At 38.0% G+C, this 25,158-nt stretch overlaps 1 protein-coding gene across 1 annotated transcript in view; it reads right to left on the bottom strand.

Moving 5' to 3' along the window:
- Positions 1-2,543: 2,543 nt before the first annotated feature.
- The window catches only part of LOC145768516 (uncharacterized), a 37,795-nt gene continuing 15,180 nt past the window's right edge, over positions 2,544-25,158 (bottom strand). Inside the window, exons 16-39 of the mRNA XM_082580024.1 lie at positions 24,168-24,341; positions 23,606-23,738; positions 22,973-23,078; positions 22,364-22,537; positions 21,995-22,118; positions 20,906-21,042; positions 20,254-20,509; positions 19,688-19,930; positions 19,324-19,500; positions 18,609-18,845; positions 17,903-18,184; positions 13,726-13,960; positions 13,245-13,393; positions 12,603-12,769; positions 12,230-12,413; positions 11,197-11,362; positions 6,662-6,902; positions 6,250-6,442; positions 5,892-6,067; positions 5,484-5,637; positions 4,974-5,144; positions 4,624-4,824; positions 3,131-3,262; positions 2,544-2,668 (exon numbers count right to left, since the gene is read on the bottom strand). Coding sequence (XP_082436150.1) covers positions 2,663-2,668; positions 3,131-3,262; positions 4,624-4,824; positions 4,974-5,144; positions 5,484-5,637; positions 5,892-6,067; positions 6,250-6,442; positions 6,662-6,902; positions 11,197-11,362; positions 12,230-12,413; positions 12,603-12,769; positions 13,245-13,393; positions 13,726-13,960; positions 17,903-18,184; positions 18,609-18,845; positions 19,324-19,500; positions 19,688-19,930; positions 20,254-20,509; positions 20,906-21,042; positions 21,995-22,118; positions 22,364-22,537; positions 22,973-23,078; positions 23,606-23,738; positions 24,168-24,341 — 4,218 coding nt within the window. The 3' untranslated portion in view covers positions 2,544-2,662. The remainder of the gene's footprint in view (positions 2,669-3,130; positions 3,263-4,623; positions 4,825-4,973; positions 5,145-5,483; positions 5,638-5,891; positions 6,068-6,249; positions 6,443-6,661; positions 6,903-11,196; positions 11,363-12,229; positions 12,414-12,602; positions 12,770-13,244; positions 13,394-13,725; positions 13,961-17,902; positions 18,185-18,608; positions 18,846-19,323; positions 19,501-19,687; positions 19,931-20,253; positions 20,510-20,905; positions 21,043-21,994; positions 22,119-22,363; positions 22,538-22,972; positions 23,079-23,605; positions 23,739-24,167; positions 24,342-25,158) is intronic.

The raw sequence follows: 25,158 nt of genomic DNA, 5'->3' as shown, positions 1-25,158 counted from the left end.
AACACAAAACCTCTAGTAACAACAAAGAACCAGCTCAATCCTTTGAATCTGAATTTCTGAAATAGTAAAAACTAGGTCAGTAAAAAAAGTTAATTCAAGCTGTTCACAAACCATGAAATTATTTACTTCAGTCATTGAAAAAACAGCAGTAGTCCAAATTATCAGCCACTTTATAGCACCACTTTATAGGTCCACTTTATAGCACTTTCCCCTACCGTAGGCATAGGTAGTGAAAGTTGTTGTGCCAGTGTGTGCACACTTGTTATTTTTGAGTAACAATTTCAAATTGTGTAACGATTTTGCAGTAACAGTTGAGCACTCCTGCTCTGCATCGAAAGCGTTTGCCAATAGGGGCCCCAAAGCTTAGCTGTGCCTCGGGCCCCCGTGAGCCTTAATCAGGCCCTGCTTAGCGGCCATGGCTGCAGGCTGTTTTAAGGCTTGACAGTAGGTTACATCTTTAGAACATAGCATGGTGCTCTTCTTTGTATACCGGATTATCATTATCGCTATATTTTATCTTAAAACTTAAAAAAAAATTGGCCCTTTAGTAAACAAAAGTGCACTTTTTTCGTAATCTTTCCCCCCCAGTCACAAATCGTTCCGGCGCCCCTGCGTATCGGTCAAGTTGTTGGCATAGGTAAAAACCGTGATTACAACATCAAACTACCCAGTGGTCGAATCTGCTGGCGTAATCGACGATTTCTGCGACCAGAGATAGATGATGCCATCGCGACTCACAGGACAACCGAAGGAGAGGATGAGATACCTTCGCCGAATCGGAAAGTTCATTTTAATGACAATGTTATTGTGCGACCGATACCTCCACGACGGAGCATCAGGCGACGTGCCAAAGGACCGTCAAAGTTAAATGACTATGTTTGTACATAAAACTCCGGACGTTGAGAAACAAACTGTTGCTCGCAACTTCCTTGTAGACAAAGGGGGGTTGTGGTATTTGTGTGTGACGTAACAATGACCCACTGTTGCCATCTTGTTATCGTATGCGCAATGATCAGTTTAGTATTGTTGTAGTTCTCGCTTAGACTTACTTCGCTTAGACTTACTTCGCTTAGCTTAGTGGTTGCTGAATGTAAAGTGTTGCTTGATTCATTGATTGTACATAGTATTGATAAGCTGTAGTTCTTTCACAATTCAGATATAGCCTACAACATGGGCTACACTACTCTAGAGAGAAACTATTAGGCTACAGTGCTATTCTTTGGACTTGCCTACTGACCTGAACATTTTACGTCACGTTTCAACTCTTGTTTTTAGTGAACGTGATGTGGAATTAGTTGCCTGCTTGTGTATGGCTGTCAGTCGTGCCTAATAGTAATATATTTTGTAGAGAATTTCAATATTTTTTTGTTGAGTTGAGCTACATTCTTTTTTCGTTCAAGCAGCCTTATTTTAAATATAAAATCTAAGAAATAATGGTTCCTTTTGTAAAATTTTTGTTAAGCGTCTGAGTTTATGCACGAAAAAATGTAAGATTAAGCAGCGCTGGATCAAGATGTGCGCTTGGGCAACGGCTTTGAACCAGTAGGTGTGACAGGGTGTATCCAGGGGGTACTTTTGGACTCGGACCCGGGGTAACATTAGGGGCTTGAAATCTTTCCGAGGGTCCCAAAAACTTGAAGAAACAACTGAGTAGCCTACTCTTTAGATGTGGTGCGCATTTATGAGAAGCGTTCTGATCAGGGGCCCCAGGATTCATTAATACCTTACCGGGCGCAAATTGTCTTCTCAGCGGCCCTGGTTTCAAAGTAGGCTATGCCAACCATTCAGCGGCGTCTATAGTGGATGGAGTAATTCTCAGGCAACAACACTTCGACAGTTGGAAGCTTTAGGCTTACTCTGCCATTCTTGGCAACCGGGAATGCGTCAGTGTTCTACTAAAGCCTCCAAAACTATAGCTTACTAAACAGCCAGGAATGACCTTGCAAAAGATTTTTCAGTCCGAGGATAAAAATTTAACCAACCTCGCGGGTAATTGTCAAAATTTTCCCTAAACTCGGAAGAAAAAACTATTGGCCTAGTGCAATTTTGCATAAAAACCGCGCAACTAGCAATTGACCGCGCAACTAGCAAGCGACTGGATTTGGATGGAATTTGAGCTATTTCAACTACTGCATTGGATTTCTGCTAATTTGGATATCACTTTCGTGTCTTCCTAAAAACTATCAAAAAATTAGGAAGGCTCACCATATAAATAAAGCAACGTGGGAAAACGGAGATATTTCAAGTTTCAGGGTGACCATTTCAAGATAAAATCAATTCATTTAGCATAATTCTCTAACTTGGAGGATTAGGCTATCAAGGTAGGTCTATATTATGTAGGTCAACTAAAATAATAAGTTGCATGGAAGATAGCCTAAGCTACAACATAGGCCTAAGCTAAGGCAAAGAAAAAAGACAAAATTTTTAGAAAATGAGAGTAAAAGACCTGGTGGATGAGAGAAGAGCAGCCGACTTACCAAACTACAATAGAACTAACTAGACCAAACTAACATTGGCAATCATTATTAAATTACAATTGTGTGCAACATGAGAAATCATATTTATTTGCATGAAAAACACAATACAAGATATAACTGAAGCAGGTCAACGAGCTCGTCAAAGTGGTGATGAGAAAAACTTCAGCGTTCAGACTTTGGACCACTTATTCCTGAAATAGGAAAAACATCAATAGCCTATGATTTTAACCACGTTCTTTCCAATATTAAGCAGTTACTTTATTGTAGGCTACGCTTTGTTTATTTTCAATTACTGATTTTGCAAGAAGGCTAACAGCTGATGGATATATTAGTTTAAACACAGAGTCTGCCTGAACTATAATAAAGTCGATCGAGGAAGTTGGGAGCACAATTCTATCACGAGATAACACTTGATAACACTTTCGTCTCGAAGTAGGCTACATAGCCTACTAAGCAAAATCGAAAATCATAAGCAAACTTGTCTTTAGCCTTACAGGCTACGTTTCTAGTTATTTTGTAAGGTGACCCACCTATTTTGAAATGAGGGAGGTAAGCAAATTCATATCTTTGTAACGTAGGCTACTCCTTAGGCAGACTAACTACGAGTGTAATATTTAGGGTAAAAAAGAAGCAGAGATTGTTTGTTGTCTTACTTTATTCATATCTCTAGCTTTGCTTCTCATCTTATTTAGAGCAGATTCCGCCATGTCAGCTCTTTCTTCCGCATCATCCAACTCGTGCTGCAGTTTCCTGTATTTGCTCAGATTCGAATTGGCTAGCTCCTCCTGCGAAGAAACACTCGTTTAATAGATTTCAAAGACAGGAAAAAGAAATTTACTTGCTGATCAGCAAAAACACTAAGTTGGTAAGTTGAAAGGTCGTATGGAGATGCTTTATCCTGACATTGTAGCCTACTCTTGCCAATATAACATAGTCAACAGCCTAAATTATTGTGATCATCCAAGAGCAGCAAGAAACTTTTATTCTACAGTATCAATAGTGATTAAATCAATATAAGTTTTTTAACCTTTTTGTTGTTTCAGAAAAAATAAACTAAATCAAAAAAAAAATAAAACTTGTAATTTAAAGTTGACTGATTGTCAATAACCTATAGTGTTGACAGGGGTGTCCGACAAATTGTTTGTACGCAATTGTTCGTAAGCAATTGTTCGTAAAGCAATTGTTCGTAAGCAATTGTTCGTAAAACAATTGTTCGTAAAATTAATTCTTCGTAAAACAATTCTTCCTAAAGCATTTTTTCGTGCATGCAGTTAAAATTTGATGTATACGAAGAAATGCTTTACGAAGAATTGTTTTACGGATTTCATTTTACGAAAAACAGTTTACGAACAATTGCTTACGAACAATTGTTTTACGAACAATTGCTTACGAACAATTTGCCTATAACCGCTGACAGGACTCCGGGGGGTACGGAGCAAACAAATTGGAAAAAAACATCGAAAATTATTTTGCTGTAATGCGTGTAGATTCGATTTTGTGAGAAAACTGCCGTTTTCCTCTGCAATTTTACAGATATTTTCCCTTTGTAGTAGTGTCTGTTTTTGGTTTTAGGAATTGCGGCCCTCGGGCATCTCATTGGTACCTACAGAATACAAATTTTCCTCTTAATGTCGTTGATTGTATACAAAGTTTGTGAAACAACGCTAAAGGTCCTCAGCTTAAAATTTTTCTTAAAAAATAAATGACATCGTGAAAACTATTTATTTTATCCAGAAATGTAAAAAGATTGCGATTTTAACGGAAGACTGATTGATTGTGAGAATGTTCATTCTCAGTGTGAGAAAGTCTGTTTGAGGTTTTAATTCTTGCAGTTTTGTTTGAAGAGGCATTGCACCGCTGATGTAGGCTTGCTTACGTAGAATGATAGGATAAAGGTTTCGCTTATGGAAGTGTTGTTATCTGTAAACTGTTTTATCTACTAAGTACCGCTGAATAGAAAACAGTTCTTAAAATGCGTTGATTAAGCGCACACCCCGAGAATCGAACCAGCGCTGCACGATCTTACCGTTTCCATGTGGGCAATGTCTGGTGCTTAAAACTGATCTATCAGCTTGGACAAGTTAAATTAAATTGGCTAAAATAGGCTGCACTAAGATGGATCAATTAACATCATAAGACAACTCACCGCTTCCTCAGCTTGTCTTTTGTACGTCTTCACTTTGATTTGAAGCTTATCAACAAGATCTTGGATGCGAGTCAAATTCTTCTTGTCTTCTTCTGCTTGATAAGATACTTCTTTCAACCGCCGTTCTACTTTACGTTGTGACTTCACTGAATCGCTATTGCGTCTTTGTTCGCTATCCATTTCATTTTCAAGTTCACGAATCTACGAGAATATCAAGTGCGATTGTGATATGTCACAATTGCAACGCAAGTAGAAAATATTCTGACAGGACTGTGATGTCGTAGTAACAATCGTGATGTGATGTAGTGGGTAAAAAGGAATATGTTACGTTGTGAGTGTAGAATACTCACCCGTGTCTCAAGCTTCTGAACTTGCTTCTTCCCTCCCTTGAGAGCAATGTTCTCTGCCTCATCGAGTCTTTGTTGAAGATCTTTCACAGTTTGTTCCATGTTCTTCTTCATTCTTTCAAGATGAGAAGAAAGATCTTGCTCTTTCTTTAGCTCCTCAGCCATTGTTGCAGCCTAAAAGAGTTTTATATTCGTGTGAATTATGCAGGCCTATAGTAGACTATAAAGTATCAGTACGAAATATCAGTTTAAGTGATCGATTTACTACCCGACGCTGTTCGCTGTGCCTATGAGCAAAGCTCTTTCGACAGGCCTTCACTAGAGTGATGGTCCTACATAGTTCTAAAAAATTAAGGAGTCTTATTGCCCGGAAACAGACTATGCAGTAGAATTAAATAAAATACTGTAAATAAAATACTATCAAGAAAAGTGCCAGTTCTAATTTTCAGTTTAAACATCCTTCGCTAACATTAATCGCATTAAAAGATTGTATCATTTTTACATCATATCTACATCAACAACTGCTTTCTTTGCTTTATCTTCTGCATTCCGCTGCTCCTGGATGCTTTCCTCCACTTCTCCTTGCATGGTCTGAAGTTCTCCTTCCAACTTCCTCTTCTGGTTGATTAGAGCTGTGTTTTGGGTGTGCAAGAGATTGGAGCGCTCACTAGAATGTGCGTCGTAATTTCATATAAAGGAATTAAGACTCTAATTCCTTCAAGGTACAGTATAACTGCTCTGACATTCAACATTCAAAACAACAAGTAGATATCATTACCACAATTACTTCATATATTCAATGCAATAGAAATCAACAGACAATAGTTTGCGGAACACTTCAACTAAGCGGAAAAGGACGCTTTCTCAGTTCGAGAACAGAGCTTATTATAATCAGCTAACAATGGTAAAAGCTATAACAACCTGCTTTCAAGAAGCTCAGTCTCTGCTAATTTACGTCCTCTTTCAGCCTGCTCAAGTGCAGATCGCAGCTCATCGATTTCCGCGCTGAGAAGACCACTTCGTCGTTCAATGACAGCAGCTTGTTCTTGCATGTCTTCAGCATGGCGTTGTGCTTCATCAACTTGCATTTCAAGATCCTAAAAACGTCGGACAAAGATCTTGTGCATTGGTGATTCTTTATAAGATATGGGAGGATAACTAATATCGAAGTTGTGTTAGCTTTATGGTCATGTAACATTTATGCCTACATTGGCAAAGCTGACACAGTACAGTTTTTGTAGCATACCAATTGGCGTAGCGCCTGAAAAAGGCCACTCACTTTAATACGCGACTGGACAGATTTTGCTTGTTTTTGGGCTTCGGCTGCTTGACGATTGGCATGGCCAAGCTGAATCTCTAAGTCATTGATATCTCCTTCCATCTTCTTCTTAATCCTGACAGCTTCTTGCCGAGCTTTGCTTTCGGAATCGAGAGTAGTTTGCATCGACTCGATCGAACGTTGCTGATTGCGTCTACAAAATCCAATTCCAAATTGTTTGTTTTCAAACTTGTGTGGGTCGTTTTGTTTCAAACTTTTGTACCCATTTGCAGTAATTGTTTTGTTGTAGCTTAGGCTGCTTGTGCCTGGTAGAATCTAGACTTAATTTTTTAGAAGCTTGTATTTAATTTCATATTTGTGTTAGCAGATGGAAATATTTTCCCGGAATAATTTCTCTCCAACAGGTACAAACCTTTGATTGTCAATCTCTTCTTCTTTTTCAGAGAGTCGTCTTTCAAAGTCTTGCTTGATCTGAGCAAGCTCAACTTGAAGTCTCAGAACTTTTGACTCTTCTCCTTCTACCGCTCCCTCTGCTTCTTCCAAAGCCGCTTGCATTTCGTTGCGTTCGTGTTCCAAGGTTCTCTTTGCCTTTTCCAGTTCATGGATACTTTTACCTCCCTCTCCGATTTGGTCAGTGAGATCAGCAATTTCCTCTAAAATAAAACTGGAATAACGTTTCTTGTGATACAATAAAGGCTTTGTATAGCGTGGTAGTGCACATTAGCTAAATGAAAAAAAAAATGGACTCTAAATATGATACTGGTACTAAAATATTTATTCAAACAAAAACAAAATTTATCTGATACACATCTTCACCAGGTCAGATCACATTCGTACGCCAAATAAAATGATAGACTCTTCAAATTAAAGCCTATTTTACTCATTTTTCCAAACATACGTCTGAGAGAAACCATTGGACACCTGACGTCTCAAACAATGATGATGTCACGATTTCTTTCTATCTCTTACCAGGAAAAGACTTGGAAAGGTTCAATGACGTAGTTTAATGGGTCAAACCGAAAAGCAGTCAATTAAATGTCGAATAATTCTACTAGTGAAATGATAATCTGACTTCTTGAAAAACTTTAACGAACGGCTCCTCAAATAACTCTAATTTCTGCATCAACTACCAATCCACAACTCATAGCACAACTCTCATAACCAACTCAATAATAATCATCATAATAATAATCAACTCATCATAATAATAATCAACTCATCATAAATCAGAAATACAAACTACACCACTATTTATAGTTGGCTGTTCAGTCCAGTAACTTCGAGAAGGTTACATCATAAAGAACCATCGTTCGGTCACGTAGCATTTAAAAGGTAAACAACAGAAGTCTCTAGAAGGTCACGTTCGCAAGAAGATTCTTACATAATAACGATTTCGCAATCGGACATTTACTGATAAACAACCTTATGACGTCATGACAAACGACGCTCAGAAATCATGAAAAACAACAGAACCTTCTAGATTTGCATGCTTACAGATGATTCTAGAAATACGTTACATAATACAAATTTCTCAATCAGAGGTTACTTCAGGTCATAACCGATAATAACACAACGCACCAGAATTCCATAATGAAAATAGCACATTCGTTGAAGATACAAAGCAAGCCATCGCGAGGCATTTGCACCTTGATTGTGACATACGCCCCCCCTTAGAATATTGTTGCAAACAATATAACAACACAATCAATATAAAACACACCACAAAACAATTAATTACTCAATAATCAATTCTCATAAGTCCATCGTTGCATGAACTACCAACGATAGCTTTTCTCAAAACAATAGTCACGTTTTCTGCGAAAGTTTCCATCGTCCTCAATGTCTTCAGTGCATCGGCGAGCAAGATGACCCATTTTCCTACATCGGAAACACCTCCTCTCCGGACAGTCCTTGGCGAGATGACCTTCTTTATGACAATTGTAGCAAGCCTTTTCATCAAAAGGGCAGCTCCTGGCTATGTGTCCAATCTCCCCACATCGGTAGCAGTGGTTGTCACGGCAACGTCTATTTTCTGAATGTCCGCCGTCAGCAACGCACTCCCTGGCGAAGTGTCCGCGTCTACCGCATCTATAGCAAACTCCAAATGGTCGTCGCCTGCCTCTTCTCCTCGGTTCATCGCGCTCATTGTATCCGTCATCGTGAGATCGTTGCTGATTATCTGCAGAACAATCTCGAGCAAAGTGACCATTCTTGCCACAAGAATAACAAGTAACTTCAGAATTTCTCTCAATAACATTTCCGATTATAAGATCAACTAAAGGGTTTTGTAAACATAACGCTTTCACAGTCCCACTACAATACGGAGTTTCGATATATATCATCGCTAACGGTCCTTGGATTGAAGTGGTATCTATCCTTGTCACATGGCCAGTTTTTCCCGTTAACTGATTGTCATTTACTAAATCTCTCCTCACCATTATACCCGTAGAACCAGAATCACGTAAAACTTTTACCTTTTTGTTTCCAACTTTTCCATCTACTACTGGCAGGTAATCTTCAGGTATTATTTTTCCGCAAACATCTTCATCCGGTTTCTCCTCCCCAAGCGTGGGTTCAGGAATCATTAACGCACAACCGCATCGATAAACGTCCGTGTCTTTATCTTTTCCAGACTGATTGGATAAGGATAACGACTTGTCCTTGCATTCCTTCGCTTCGTGTCCTTGCCTATTGCAACGATTGCACCACTTCCTCGATTCCTGATGATTTCTGTTAGTCTTCCTCCGGCAGTTAACAGACTTATGACCTAAGCCATTACAATTAAAACAACGTACTTCTCTTGGAACCGCACCTCCTTTAAAATTATTTGTTTGCTCCTCGTCATTATCGCATGACAACGTTTCTTCAGTCGACAACTTCTCATCATGAGCAACTAAGTACTGTTCTGCCACATTAGCTATTTCTTCTAGATTCTTTGGACTTCTCTCCATTAAATAAACAGACAAATCTTTTGAACATGAATCTGTGAATTGTTCCTTAACTATAAGGTTTGCCAATCCGTCCAATGATTGTTCGGCCCCCGAAAGTTCAAACCATTTTAACAAAAGGTTTCTTAAACGTTCAATAAATTGACCTGGGCTTTCGTGTCGTTCAGGCTTTGCCTCACGGAATCTTTGACGGTATCCATGCTCGGTAAAATTGTATCGCTTTAACAGAGCTAACTTCAATCTGTCGTAATTCATGGCTTCTTCTTGTGAAAGTCTTGAATATACATCAAGAGCTTGTCCCGATAATAACATGCTTAGCTGGGTAGCCCACGTCGACTTCTCTAATTTGGCTATTGTAGCATATCTTTCAAATCTTAACAAATAACTATCCAACTCATCTTTTTCTTCAACAAATGATGGCAAATCTGGGCGTCTAACTTGCGCCACAATAACATCTCGAGCACTATCATTAGTAGAATTAGATCGCTCACCAATGTCCAGCTTTTGTCTTTCTAATTCAAGTTTTAACTTTTCCAATTCATATTGCGCTCTTCTTTCTTCAGCTTCTGCTTCGCGCTGCGCTTGTTTCTCTTCAGCTTCTCGTTGAGCTTGTTTTTCTTCAGCTTCAGCTTCTCGTTGAGCTTGTTTTTCTTCAGCTTCGCGCTGCGCCCGCTTCTCCTCTGCTTCAGCTTCAAGTTGTGCTCGCTTTTCCTCAGCTTCAAGTTGTGCAGCTTCAGCTTCACGCTGTGCTCGTTTTTCTTCAGCTTCAAGTTCTGCTTTCCTTATTTCACGAGCAGCTCTTCTATCTTCTCTTTCGTCAGCTTCTCGCTGAGCTTTTTGGTCCATTATCTTGTGATACTCTTCCATCACAAACTGAGACTTTTCATTACCAGTCAGCCCCATTCGTTCAGCCATGCTCCCTAAGTCTTCAATCATCTCATGTTTGACAGTATCCGCCATCTTGACATTAATTTATTATTCTTTCAATAAATCTTTCGGTATTCTTCGGTTTTTCTTTTTCGGTTTATCCCGGACGAGCCCCCAGAATGTCACGATTTCTTTCTATCTCTTACCAGGAAAAAGACTTGGAAAGGTTCAATGACGTAGTTTAATGGGTCAAACCGAAAAGCAGTCAATTAAATGTCGAATAATTCTACTAGTGAAATGATAATCTGACTTCTTGAAAAACTTTAACGAACGGCTCCTCAAATAACTCTAATTTCTGCATCAACTACCAATCCACAACTCATAGCACAACTCTCATAACCAACTCAATAATAATCATCATAATAATAATCAACTCATCATAATAATAATCAACTCATCATAAATCAGAAATACAAACTACACCACTATTTATAGTTGGCTGTTCAGTCCAGTAACTTCGAGAAGGTTACATCATAAAGAACCATCGTTCGGTCACGTAGCATTTAAAAGGTAAACAACAGAAGTCTCTAGAAGGTCACGTTCGCAAGAAGATTCTTACATAATAACGATTTCGCAATCGGACATTTACTGATAAACAACCTTATGACGTCATGACAAACGACGCTCAGAAATCATGAAAAACAACAGAACCTTCTAGATTTGCATGCTTACAGATGATTCTAGAAATACGTTACATAATACAAATTTCTCAATCAGAGGTTACTTCAGGTCATAACCGATAATAACACAACGCACCAGAATTCCATAATGAAAATAGCACATTCGTTGAAGATACAAAGCAAGCCATCGCGAGGCATTTGCACCTTGATTGTGACAGATGATAATAATTCGTTTCACACCAGTTGGGTGTAAAGTAGTGTCAATAAAAAGTCTCCATAATTGGTGTTTTTCAGCCAACTGTCGCAACGTCTCAAATATAAGCATCAAAAAGTGATAAACAAAACTTGCTGTTAGTAGAAAAATTGCATGTTAGCCAAACTGGCGAAAATCTCGTTGAAGGTGCTGTACACTTACGTCAAGACACAGAATTACAAAACTTCGCGATCATCACCTTGTAAATTTTTATTTTCTCTCTTTACTGTTTCCAAGGCATCCAGAGACTCCTCATAAGCGTTTTTCATTTTAAACAACTCAGTGGATAAATTTCTTGCTTCTTTTTGAGATTGCTCAAGTTCCACTTGGATTTCTTCGCCTTTTTGTTTATGCTCACCAAGCACCTGATCGAAATTATACCATTACATCGAGTAGTGACATCAATTGATTCAATAGGCCACTAATTTGTATTTGCGTCAGTTTGGCACTGGCACTGCTGAACTGTAGCCTATGCGTTTGAATATTAATTAGCACTTGATGTGATTTTATGTGTCTTCCTATTTATTTTTAAAGGAGTCTTGAAGTCTTTCGAGATTGTTCTTAATTATTTGTCCGAGTTCGACACCTAGATTCACGAGGCATTAATTATTAAATCTTCCAACCTAGAGCTTAACAGGCAATTGTTCGCTGTCAGATTCTTCTATCTTCTAATCATCTTTGATTAAATTGTCACGTGTTTTGCTTCACGTATATAATGTGCTTTGTTTAGTGCAACTATCTCGTGTTGTGCTTCCGTCCATCTTGCGCAATCTGTTTGGACACTTCCTCTCTGAATTATTTACTTTTTTTCTATCAACTACGACCCGTGGTGCTGCGTAATCATTTTGTAAGTGAGCGGGATAGCAGTTTCTCAATGTATAGATTGAACCATATTTTGTTGTTACATTGGTTGTTTCTTTAATATTTCTTAGAGGTTACATGTAAAATTGCTTTCCTTTTAAAGCCTTGAAAAGGACTATATATAATATGCATAGTCGAAAACGTTTGTTATTTTAATTCATGTAGCCTATGTTTGTTACAATGTTAAATATAGTTGTGTTGCTCAGCTATGTTTGTTTATGATTTTAAAAGGGCAAAAATTATTAAAAAATAATTAGCCTAAACTTTTATTGCTTCTAACTTCACAAAATTATGAACTAGACAAAAAGTTCAAAAAGCGTTTCAGATATGTTATCAGGCTGACTGCAATTAACCTATTTGTCTGTGTTCACCTTATCAAAGTTTCTTTGTTTCTTATCCAGAGCAGCAGCTGCAGAGTTTGAACGCTCCAAATCGATGGTGAGATCCTCAATCTCTCCCTGCAATCGGTTCTTTGTTTTATCGAGACTGGATGCTTTTGCCTGAATGGCTTCGACCTGTTCCTCTGCATCTTGAAGACGAAGTGCAAGTTTTTTCCTGAGAAATAAAAAATAATCAATGTTCAACAATAATCAACGTTCAACAATAATCAATGTTCAACAATAATCAATGTTCAAAGCTCTGTAACTTAAAAAAAGTCAGCCGATGGGTTCATATTAATTTGACTTTTTTTATTTTTGGATTAATTTACTGAAATCATCACCATTCGTTCACTCATTTACTAACTTTGCTTCTTCAAGTTCCTCCGTTCTTTGGATCGCGTCTGTTTCGTATTTGTTCCTCCATTGAGCGACTTCGGCGTTTGCCTTCGACAAAGCTCGCTGCAATTCAGCCTTGGCTTCTTGTTCTTCTTCGTATTGCTCCCGAAGCAAGTCATTGTCATGACGAGAAGCCTTAATTGTTATTTGTATTTACAGATATGAGTCTCACAATGAAATGCGCTCGGGCTTATCTTCTGCGCATGCCCATTTTTCACGAAAACTAACACAAATTGGAGCATATCAACGTTCTTTGTCAGTAAAAAAGGTACCACTGCATCTATCGCTAGTGAAAAATGCTTCTGCAAAAATTGTTTTGGTCATTTTGACACGACTATCATTTGAAAATGGGCCCCTTTCTTTTAAAAACAGCGCTCAGGAGCATAGTTTGCACTGTGGATGTGGCACTATATAAATGTTGTTATTATTATCAAAACAAAAGTGAATGCAAATAGTAAGATAGAATGTGCAAACACCTGCGGTTAAATTGTTATGTCACTTATTAAAAAAACATTGCACACCCCTGATTTTAAACAACGTGGTAACAATCGTTATTAAATTGCATTTTTGAAAAGTTTTTGCCACATATTGGGTGAAAATATTTTTTCACCTGCACTGCATGAGCCAGAGCTGCTTTTGCTTTTGTTTCTTCTTCAACAACTCGTTTCAGCTCGTCGATCTGTTGCGATGAGCTGTTCTTGCTTCTCGTCAGTTGTGCCATTAAATGTTCTCTTTCTTCAAGTCTTCGGCCCAGTTCACCTAAAAGATGTTTTTGTTCATGTGCTCAAAAAGAGCGTACAAACTTCGAAAGCAAATATTACATAAACCAAGGCCAATTGGGAGTCGTAATCGACCTTAGGTGAAAAGTATGTCTGAAAATAGGAGCAGAGAGAACAGCTACCATTACAACTACACTACAAAAAAATCATTTCCCAAATTTATTTTACCTGTAGATTACTTCTGCAAGATTCCAAGACAAGGATTAATTCAAGTTTGGCCTAACGTTTTTTTACGTAGTAGGGAGTGTTGTGAGACTAAGTCCTAAAAATAAACCTGGTATCAACGAAACATGTAACAAATGTTCAAATTACCATTTTCTGATGACAATCTTGCTTTAGCAGCATTCAATTCGTTTAGTTCTTTCATGTAGTTATCATTTTTCATCTTGGATTCGTTCAGTTGTTCTTCCAAGTTCCTTGACATCTTTTCGTAATTGAGCTTAGCCTTAGTAACGCTCTCCACGTTCGTTGCCAAGTCATCAATCTCCATCTTCATCTCACTCTTCTCTTTTTCAATCTTCTGCTTCACTCGTTGAAGGTTGTCAATCTGTTGAAAATTAACAAATTTCAGAATAAAGCCGAGGTAAGATTATGGAGCACAGTAGCATTCAATTAGGTTTATTTTCGAAAAACGTTTACAAATATAACGCAAATCAAACATAAAATAAAATGCAAAAACTGTTGTCCATGTATTTACGATTATTTTAACAACGTTAACTGTTAAATCTACACTGCAACATCACTAAAATACATGGGATAAACAGCTGCTCTAAGTCGTGACTCATATGACCAATCAAAGAAGGGCTTTTGTTTTCAATTCAATGCTTTGGAGAATGTTTTGAAAATATAACTTCATCAATTGTCAATTGTTAAATCTAAACTTACTACTATTGATCTAAATCAAAACAAACGTAGCCTACTATTGATTACATCGATGTTAATCGAGCAAGTATGACGTCAAAATACTTTTTATATCTTTTGGATATAGCATATTACCTGTAGCATATTGTATAATATTGTTCACATCGTTACATGCCGTAGCCAGGGGCGCCGAAACGATTTTTGACTGGGGGGCAAGATTACAAAAAAAGGCACTTTTGTTTACTAAGAGGCCAATTTTTTTTCAAGTTTTAAGATAAGATATAGCGATAATGCTAATCTATCAGCTCACTATGTAGGCTATTGAGTAATGATAGCCTACAAGCGTCCGGTATACAAAGAAGGGCATCATCAGTGCCGGATTAACCATTAGGCAAAGTAGGCACGTGCCTACAGGCCAGTCAAAAATTCAGGCCGTTTTAAAATTAGTAGAAATTTAGTCATGTTTTCAAAATAATTATTTTTTAAATTAATAAGTATTTATCTTAATAGCTCTGCTTTTCAAGATGAATTAAAGGTTGCAAAATCGTTAAAAAAAGACGAATTGAAACATCAACAATGTGTCAACAACGTCTTGGTACACTGGTACTTTGTGTATTGAAAGCGATCTACTCCGTAAGATTGACCTCCAACAACTAGTTGGCCTAACGCGTTTTCAATCGCAAAAACGCGCAAAGTTGTTATTTAGTTAAGCATATGACCAAGTTTTTGTACGGCACCCTGTGTTATATGTCGGCTGCGTAGCCGAGTGGTGAGAACGTCTGCGCGACGTTCGAAAGGACGTTGGTTTGACACCGCTCTAGAGTACGCGGCTGTGTCTCGGCAAAGACACTTAATGGCAAGCCAAAATAAGGGGAGCAGTTGACTCGAAGACTATATGTCACTTCGCTGCTTCCTGCAGTCTGTTGTATCGCATATGTGATCGCAGTGTACTGTATGTTATCGCAATAGGCGCAAATAAAAACAAGATTATTATTATAGGCTAGTTGCAACAACGATCTTTGTGACAATGATTTGGCAACACTGATAATTCTAATTTTTTAGTTGGCAACCCTGATTTTCGGGGCACTTATAAAATGTGCCTACCAGGCCAGCAGACCCTTAATCCGGCGCTGGGCATCATGCCATGTTATAATGATGTAACCTACTGCTAAGCTTTAAAGCAGCCTGCGGCCATGGCCGCTAAGTAGTGCTTGAATGACCGCCGGTGCTACCTCCTCGATCGGCCAAGTTTGGCCGCCGGTCTCTTTTAGCCAATTATTTAATTTCGCAATAGAATGATCGTGAATTAACTGTCGAAAATATGTAGTATCAAAGAGTGACGCAAAATTAGGTCAGCGCGTCATAATCGCCACTGTTGCATTGTGCGGGAATATTTGTTATTGATGGAATATATCCATCTGCGATCACCAGCGCTGTAAGTCTTGTTTGTAATTCCCGACGTTTATTTTAACAAAGTCTTAATCCGAAGTGCTAATTTACATCGGCTGGCAATATTGTCGTTTTTACGTCGATTCGATGTTGTCGGACATTGAATCGTTGTTAAAAAGGAGAACTATGTTAGTTGACATCCAAGGGGAAAAATTTTTTGATCATAAGTTATTTTGCAAAAATTATGCTTCTTATAGTAATATCCTTCACATTATTGAAATACTTATTTCATTACCTTGCCGTCATCGTCAACACATGTCAAACGTTGTTTTTTGTTGCTAAAAAGAATTCTAGGGGAGTGGCGAACTTCTTTAAAATCAGCCACATTGGAGACACTTGTGCGAGTGTAGTTAGGTGGTCCGTCACTACTGGATTACAATCCCGAAACAGCGGTTACTGCGTGGTGCAACGATTCTATTGTAGGACGTCGCCCAGGCCCAGACTTAAACAACGCAACAACGCATTTTAGCATTGTTGCAAGTTTAATTTTATTTACTTGTGCTATCGTTATTTTTATTTTGTATTTTGGCCTCCAAGCACGCAGATTTGGCTGCCGAGAAGGAGCTCCGGGTAGGACACGATGGCTGCCAAAAAAAAAACGAGTTTTAAGGCCTGTACTGTGTTGCAGTTGCAAAAATAAATTGGCTAAAAGCAAACAGCAGAAATTGTTATATTGCAAAATGTGCAGTACCTTACATGACTTTAAAAGGGCACCATTGCCCCCCCTGCCCCTCCATCTGTAGAAAAATTGGGGGCAGGGGGGCAGCCGCCCCTTGCCCCCGCTTCCGGCGCCCCTGGCCGTAGCTTTGCCAAGGGGCCCCGGATGGTACTTTTATACCCGGCCCGGGGTAATTTTAGGGGCCCGAAACTTTTTCAAGGGGCTCGGGAACATGAAGAAACCACAGCACACTCTTTGGAGACAGTGCGTTTTTTTTATGAACGTCTTGATTTTCTGCTCAAGGGTCTCATTGGTACCGGGGTCAAAATATCTACTCGACGGCCCTGGCTACATGTGTAGTATAATGCAGGGGTGTGCAACTTTTATTACAGGAGGGCCAGATATAAATAACTGGGTGAAACCGCGGGCCGCTTGTTTATTAACATATGATTTCTAGTAGTTGCAGGCACAAAAAAGTAGTTTTTTGTTATTCATGTTGTTCTTATGGCATTATGAGAGATCATCTCCTTGCAGAAATAGTAAGTTAAGAAGCATAAATTTTTGAAGAAAACTGTTATTCAAATTTATTGTCACACCGTCTTTAAACGAGTTCAGTGAAAAGTTTGCAGCTGGCTTCTTTTCCCGGCGGCTTTTTCCAAATTTACTTTAATGTAAGTGCTCGCAATTCGAAGTCCATTTTCCAGGTGTTTGTCTGTCAGAACCGATCGATAGGGAGATTTCATGACGCCCATTTTAGAAAAAAATTGTTCGCACAAATATGTTGAGCCAAAAAGAGCCATTTTTGAAGCCATGGATTTTTTCAAATGTGGAAAGTTATCTTGAGATTTTTTCGGTAAAAATTGCCAAGATTCATTTCCAAATACTTTACTTTCAAATCCGTTTTCTCTTGAAGATCAATCAGTTCAAGTTATATCTGCTGGTGCTTTGTCAATGTCTGTGTTGAATGGCGAAGCGAATATACCAAACAAGTGTTCATGAGATTTGAAGTCCTTGAAAGGAGCCAAAAATTCATACAACAATTTTCCAAGTTGGTCTGCAAATTCAGTTTTCTTCTCAAGATGCATTCCATAGTCTCTCAAAGTTGGAAAGTGAAAAAAATTTCCTGTCTGTACATGAGCTTTCCAAAGTCGTAATTTGTTCATAATGCCTTTTATGTGACCATACATTTTTACGTTCCAAATATTTAAATACAATGGATTAGCGGTGGCCGGTGGGAGATTTCTAAAATGGTTAACAGAAGGTACGAAATCTACAACAATCCAATCCACAATGAATATAGTTCACACGTGCCAGACTAAACTAAATTATAAACACGTTTCGCGGGCTGCGCACAATTCAAAATTGGCACATCTTCGTGGGCCGCACAATTTTTCTTTGCGGGCCGCATTTGGCTCGTGGGCCGCACGTTGCACACCCCTGGTATAATGCATAAAATGTAACATCATTTACAGATCATTGAGCAGGCAAACCAACTGAAATGTAGTAAAAAAATGTGATCACCTGTTCGCTCATTTCGGAAGCTGTGTCAGCGTGTTTCTTCCTCAGTGTGGACACAGTTGATTCATGAGCGAGGTTTGATTCTTCAAGTTCTCGTCTAAGTTTTGCAAATTCTGCTTCCCGTCGTTTGTTTAGTTCCATCTGAGCGGATGTTGCTGCTCCAGCTTCTTCCAATCTTTCGCTGAGCTCCTCTAGCTCTCTGGAGAGATCAGATCTCTGCTTTTCGACCTTAGCCCGAGCAGCACGCTCTGCTTCTAACTCTTCTTCAAGCTCTTCAATGCGTGCCTAAAAATTAAACATTGTTTTAAAACTCAAAATTTAAACTATCACTATCCGTTTGGCTAACTTTGTTTTTTAGCCACCTAAATAACGACATTTCTTCACATTTGTCGATCATTCAAAATTTTCTTCAATTCAAGCAAAAGGTCAACCTATTGTAGTTTATTATTGTACTTATTGGTTTTATAATCTGGTAGATTTATTGACTGTATTGTTCAAGCGTAGTTTGTCAAAAAACAATTGTTTTAAAGTTTATCGTTATACTGTAGCTTGTATTGGGTCAATGTACAGTACTTTAACGTTTTAATCTTGAGGTAGCATAATAATAAACATCTTTCCAGTTGTAAAGCGTTTGGTCTAATTGCAAATGATGATAAAGTATCTGAGTGCACGTGCATAAGGCAACTCCATAACCCCAATTTGTATGCACCTGCAATTCTTTAATCTTCTTTTGCAATTGATTAGCCAGAGCTTGTTCATCTTCAAGCTTTGTTGCAAGTTGGCTGTAATCAAACTCTCGTTTCTTCAATTTCTCTTCAAGTCGTTGCTTGTCGTTCTCAAGATCCATCACAGTCTCTTGTGTAAGTCTCAAGTCACCTTCTAGCTTCCTCTTTGTCCTCTCAAAATCCATACGGAGCTTCTTCTCTTGCTCAAGTGAAGCCTCAAGCTACAAACAGCAGCAGTAACCAAGATAAAATTTTCCTACTTAAAAAAATTCACTAAACCGAAGTTTATTTTTTTTGAAAGGTTCTGTACCTTGAATTACTCAACTGAGTTTCACTTTTTGCACGTTGAAAAATAGCAAAAAACATTTTTATTACATGTGTGCTATGATTGCAGTAAAAAGTAAAATTACCAGAAACTTACATTTCATATCTAAATTCAAGTGCTATCTTCAGAATAACGAAACACTATTTGTGTAATCAAATTTAAAGTTAAAGTTATAAGCGGGTGAGTTGATGATCGAAATTTCAATTCAATTCGATAACTAAGTTTACTAAGATAACTTGTTAAGTTTTACAGCTACTTGCATTTTGCAATTTTTCTTTTGCTAGTCGACAACTTCCTGAAAAGATCTTATATAGTGAAAAAAAGTAGTTTTGAAAAACAAACTCAGAGAAAAAAAGAAAAAAAAATCAACTTACGTCATCAACTTGTTGTTCCAGTTTAGTCTTTTGCTTTGTCAAACTATTTACTTTATCTTCCTCTGATTGAAGATCATCAAGAGTTTGCTGATGAGCTTCCTGAAGAGCTTTCTTCTCCTTCTGAAGCTTAGTAATCAGTTCATCTTGTGAAGCCAATTCTTCTTGTATATTTTTGAGCTGATGAAACAAACAAACATAAGTCAATCATATCTTTTGTTGGGTTAGATCTTTGCTATTCTTACCAGTCTTTACAGATCTTTTCCGGTTCTCACATCAGTGTTGTAATAACGTAATAACCACTTTCACTGCAATAACCACTTTAAAGTTTGTAAATAGAAACTCAATTCAGTCTCATTTGTTTTACCTTGTTTTCAGTTGCATGTTTTTCTTTCTCAACTTTCGCTAGTGTGATTTCAAGATCATCAATGTCTTTCTTAAGTTCAGAGCATTCATCCTCTAACTTCCGCTTCTTCGAAACCAGTTCGTTGTTTAACTCTTCTTCATCCTCTAATCTTTCAGTCAGTTCCTTGATCTTACCATCAAGTTCCACCTTGGTCTTAATCAATTGATCACATCTATCTTCACCGTCGTCAATTTGATCTTGTTGCTAAAAATGGATAATATAATTTGAATGTTGATCGTAACTGTTGGAGTTAGTAACACTTAAGCTCATACTTACTACTTTGAAACTCTGGTAAGTCAAAAAAATACATGTTCAAAACCAGATATACATTCGACAAGGTAGGCTAAACTTTTGTGTCGATAAAGAAAAGTTGTTTAGGAAGTAAGAAAATCTGAGTGAGTTATTTTTCTATGATGTCTTTGAAGTGTTGAAATAATGAAAAATCTTTAGGTTGTCGTTGCAAACCTAAGTTCTATCGAAAAGACAAATTAATATTAAATGAAATCAAGCCAAATTTGTATTCTTACAGCCTGTAGTTGCATAAGCAGGTCATTCTTCTCTTGTACAAACGAAACTTGCATTTCCTCTAACTCTTTTCGTCTCTTAATTTCTTTTTCCAAGTTAACTTTGCATTCTTCAAATTCTTTCTCAAGTGTTTCTAGCTCTTTGGCTGCTTCCGCAGTCTTGAGTAGAGGTTTAATCTTAAACATAAGCTTCATCCATTCAGAGTTAGCCATGCCGAAGAAAGCTCTCAAGTTGGATTGAATAATTCGACAAGCTTGTCTGCAAAAGTGACAGTTAATGTGCAACCGATATCACATTGATTGAAAATTGATTTACAAGTGACTTATATCATCTATTTTGATCATTGGTGTGTTCAGGTCTACGATACACCTACCGACCACCTACCGACTACAATATGCAATATAACCAGTACCCGGACATTTTGCCGAAATGGATCAATAGCAGCACTCCAATTCACTGCAGAATTTGAGTAAGCTAGCTATAGTTTGTAATCCAGAATTGCAGTCTTGATATGGATCTCAGTGAATTATTTTTCAACTGTCAATACGTAGGCCGTCAATCCAAAACGTTTGATTTTCAGGTTTAAAATTAGGACAAATTGGGTTCGTAGATTGGTCAATTGCTGGTGCCAATCAACAAAACTTTGTAGCCTACTTTCGTTCAATCATCTTTTGATATTCCTTCCGCATGAGCATTCCTCGCATACGAGACTGGATCAACTTGAAGATGGACGATAACTTATTGTCTCGGAGTTCCTCCAGTCTGCCGATCATTCCAGCTCGGAAGAAGACCTGATATGAAAGAAGAGAAAAGAAATGCAGTAGCACAGAAACGCAATGTCTATCGCTTCAACTATTGCTACAATCGGCTGCCGAGAAACAGATTGGATGGTCTAATGGCTAGTTCGGAAGCTACACCGTTATGGTTAGCAAATCGCAATTGCTCGCTGTACTAATGAGCGCTCAGTTTTGTGCTGACAGTCAGGAAGAACGCTCCCTTCTTCACAGCTGATTTGAATGTTGCAAGTTTTAACCTTTTTAGAAGCTTTTTCATCAAATCCAGAGGCGTGTAGCCTAACTAACGCCGATGTTAACATTGGGAAAGAAACATTTTTTGATATATTTTTACGATTTTGAAAATACCAAACATGTTTTACCAGCCACCGAAACATATTGTAGCTATCAGTCAGAGTACCATTACAAGTCAAATGTTTATGCTTCTTTACAAACTGTTCGATAGGATGGATTATATACATTGGTATAAATGCGTTCAATGCGTTCTGTTAGAGCTTCACTACAGTTCACGAGATCAAACTGTTCATATTAGTGGAAATAAAACTGCCTTTTCCATTATATTTTAATGTAAAAGACCAAACAAAAATGAAAAACAGCGACAGAGAAACATTCCGAAACGATTTGTCAATAAATTACTAAAACACCTCAAAGCATACAGGAGATCTCAAATAAAAAATTTAAAGGTTAGACCTTCGTTCCTATAGACCAGAGCTTCTCAAACTTTTTTATTGTGCGACCTCCATTTCAGAAAATAATTTCCAATGCGACCCCTTACTGGGAAGTTTAAATTTTAAAACTTCCAGCTGTAGGTTCACTTTTAATTTATTTGGCAAGTATAAATTACGATTTGCGACCCGTCTGGTGTCGCTACTCATAGTTTAGGAAGAAGCCCTGCATAGACCACGACCAGTGAAGCTCAAATAAAGAAATTTGAATTCAAATAACTTACTTTTGTGTGTCCCAACTTATAGCTCTCATGGTCAATATCAATGCTTCCAAGAAGTTTCTCTGAAGCTTTCTTGCTATCCATGAATTGGCCTTCCGGAGCGGCGTTGGGATTGAGTATGCGGTAACTAAGATAGGGAAGAGAGAATATTTACAATTAAATTATTTCTGAACAATAAAATCATGAAAAAAATTTTTCTCATTAAAATTGACATATTGATGAGTTTGCAGCTATGGCTTACAATGGTGCAACTAAATTCGTTGCTTTTGTAATCGACTAACTTATTATCTCTTCTAAACACATTTTCAAGCGTCTATCACATACGCCAGCTATCATTTGCAAGGAGATTTTGATAAAAAAATTCAATCTCACCGTTGCTTGAAATCTCCATAAGGAATTCTGTTTGGGAATCCTTTTCTGCAGATGCGGATGCCTTCAAGGACACCATTGCAACGGAGTTGGTGCAAAACAAGGTGAGATTCCATCAATCCAGGACACTTCTGTTCGTTCGGAATCAAACAACGAACAAAATGGGGGGCAGTTGATCTTGAATAGAAAAAGTAAATAACAAAACAACATACTCCAATTCACCCGACAAAGCAATGAGTACCGTACAAAAACAATCAAATGCGCCATGAAAGGCTACAGTACGGTACTTAAATCCATTATTGTCATGTTGTGCACAGTGATAGTGACTGGGTCGAACGACAGTTGTCGTGATGCGCACTTAACAGGTAAGAAAATAAAATGTCTTCTCGTTGAAGTCAAATCAATAGTAATGCTTCATTTGACCGAACGTAAACTATTTTTTAAACTTGTGACCTAGACCGTAACCTAGGCTAGATTAGCATTCTATGTGTTGTATTAAAGTCGTTTATCAATTTGAGAGATGCCAAAAGCAATCAAATAATGAATTGATATAGAATTAGACGCTGCCACCAGCAACCGTATAAGAAGTAATTGTAAATAAACATCTCAAACCTTAAGTTTGTCATAAGACTGTTCAGAGATTGTCTATGTAAAGCTGATACGGTCATGAATGAGCCTCCCTTCTTCCTCTTTCCTCCTTTGCCACCTCCACTGGCAGCTGTAATTACGCGAAGAGGCTTTGTTTAATATCGAAATAGCAATAAATAAGCCTTTATGGGTTAGGAAATTTCTAAATAAATTTTACATATCGCCTCATTGGAAACAGGGAATACATGAAAATATTAAATAAGTAGATTCTTTAAAAACTTTCATCACCGGTTTTCCAAGTGCTTAAGTAGTATGTAAACTTTGTAAAGCCTTAAGAACGAGGTTATCAGACTCATTATATTGTGCAAGTGTACAGCTTGAAGCAAGAACATGGCGTTATGTGACTTTTGAACAGTGCCCAAGTGTACCGTAAAGTTCTAGTCTTGCTAGGTATTTTGCTTGGTATGTTTTGACTTGTATTTTACATTAAAAAGTAATTTACTTTAAATTGCATATAAGTTTTACATACAAAGAAGTTCAATATCAAATATATTGAAGTGCACTTAGAATTTTTTTTTTACAGTCGTGTGATTTTACTATCAACCTCGTATTTGCAGCCTTGCAGACTACAGACTACAATATTCCGATATACTGTACCTTCGTCGGGACTGACGTAGCCTTCCCAAATAGTTTGCATCAGTTTCAAAGAAGCTTTTCTGTAAAGATCTACTACACTGTTGTTAAGTGGATCTTTGTTCTTTTCAAGCCAACCACAAATGTTGTAAGCGACCTGGGTAAAATGAGAGACCGGATAATCACCCATAATTACAACACCTGCGGCATGCAACTGTGGTGCAGAGGAACAGACAGCAGATCACATCCTCTACCACTGCCCAACGTTTACTCCTCCAAGGGCAGTTGGCCTGTCAACGCTAGAAGACTCTACAATCAAGTGGCTGCTCGAAGAATGCCCGGACATTTGACCCCAATGAAATGTAGTCCAAAAAAGCAACCTCTCATACGAAAGAACATTCAACAAGGAATACCACCAAAAAAGGCATGAAAACTTCCCAAAAAAATCCTTTTTTAATAGAACATCAATGATAAACAATGTGAAATAAATCTATAACTTTTTTCCCCACAATTATTATTAGGCTACTTTACCTTAATAGTTCAGTGTAAACAAAAAACATCCTAATACAAACGAATGACAACTCACAGTCCCGGCGTAATGATAGAGCTCAAAATGAGCTTCATATTTCGTCTTCTTTACTGGCTTCCCGAACGCTTTACTTTTTCCTAAATGGTTCTGGTACAACTTTTCTTTGAAACTGTTGTCACTTGCTTTGGGGAACATGCATTCTTCCTCTAATATGGACATAATTCCGAGAGGCTACGATGTAAAATGTTCAAGATTTAAAAGAATGAGAGTGCTTTAACTAAAGTGAACAAAACTTGGCTGCTTTTCAATAGCCTTTCTGCACATTAAGCAAGAATCGACAGCCTAAAAACAAAAAAAGGGAAGTGTAGAGAAGAAGGATCAAACCAAAATTTGGCTGCTTTTTAATAAATCTTTCAGTAAGTTACAGTCTGAGCAAGAATCGACAACCTACAGACGGATAAAGCAAAAATACTTAGACCCCAAGTGCTCTCTACAGATAAAAGAACTATATACCGTCGGCTGCATAGCCGAGTGGTGAGAGCCCTGAAACGGCAATCGAAAGGGCGCGGGTTCGACACCGCTCAAGAGCATGCGGCTGTGTCTTTGGCAGGACACTTAAAGGCATGCCTGAAGGAGTGAAGGTGGGCACGAAGATTGGCTTCCTTGCCTTTCCGTCCACTTAATCTAAATCTTCCACCACCAGGTGTAAGCCTGGATACGACAAACAAACAAAACAGATAAAAGAAGCAAAGTGAAAACAAATCTCCGTGGGCGTTGAACCAAGGGCGTTTGGTGGGTCGTTCATAATTACATATGGATAGTAATTATACAATTTTTACATTGATTCTGAATATTTTATTGAACCCAAAAAGACGACACGTAAAGACGACTTACAATATTCTCAATCTACCTAAGAAGTGTATTCCTTGGACTTTGCGTCCGGAGCTGATGTACTCGTTTGAGATGGTTTTACTACAGTAGATACTTTTATTTATTACTAAAATCCAACAGTGTTTAGCTTGTTATAGCCCGGGCTTTAGAGCAAAAA

Source organism: Aplidium turbinatum, chromosome 4, assembly GCF_918807975.1.
Source record: "Aplidium turbinatum chromosome 4, kaAplTurb1.1, whole genome shotgun sequence".
In the NCBI taxonomy this organism is placed as follows: Eukaryota; Metazoa; Chordata; class Ascidiacea; order Aplousobranchia; family Polyclinidae; genus Aplidium; species Aplidium turbinatum.
The sequence above is the reverse complement of the archived record's forward strand: the minus strand, read 5'-3'. Positions and strand labels throughout refer to the sequence as shown.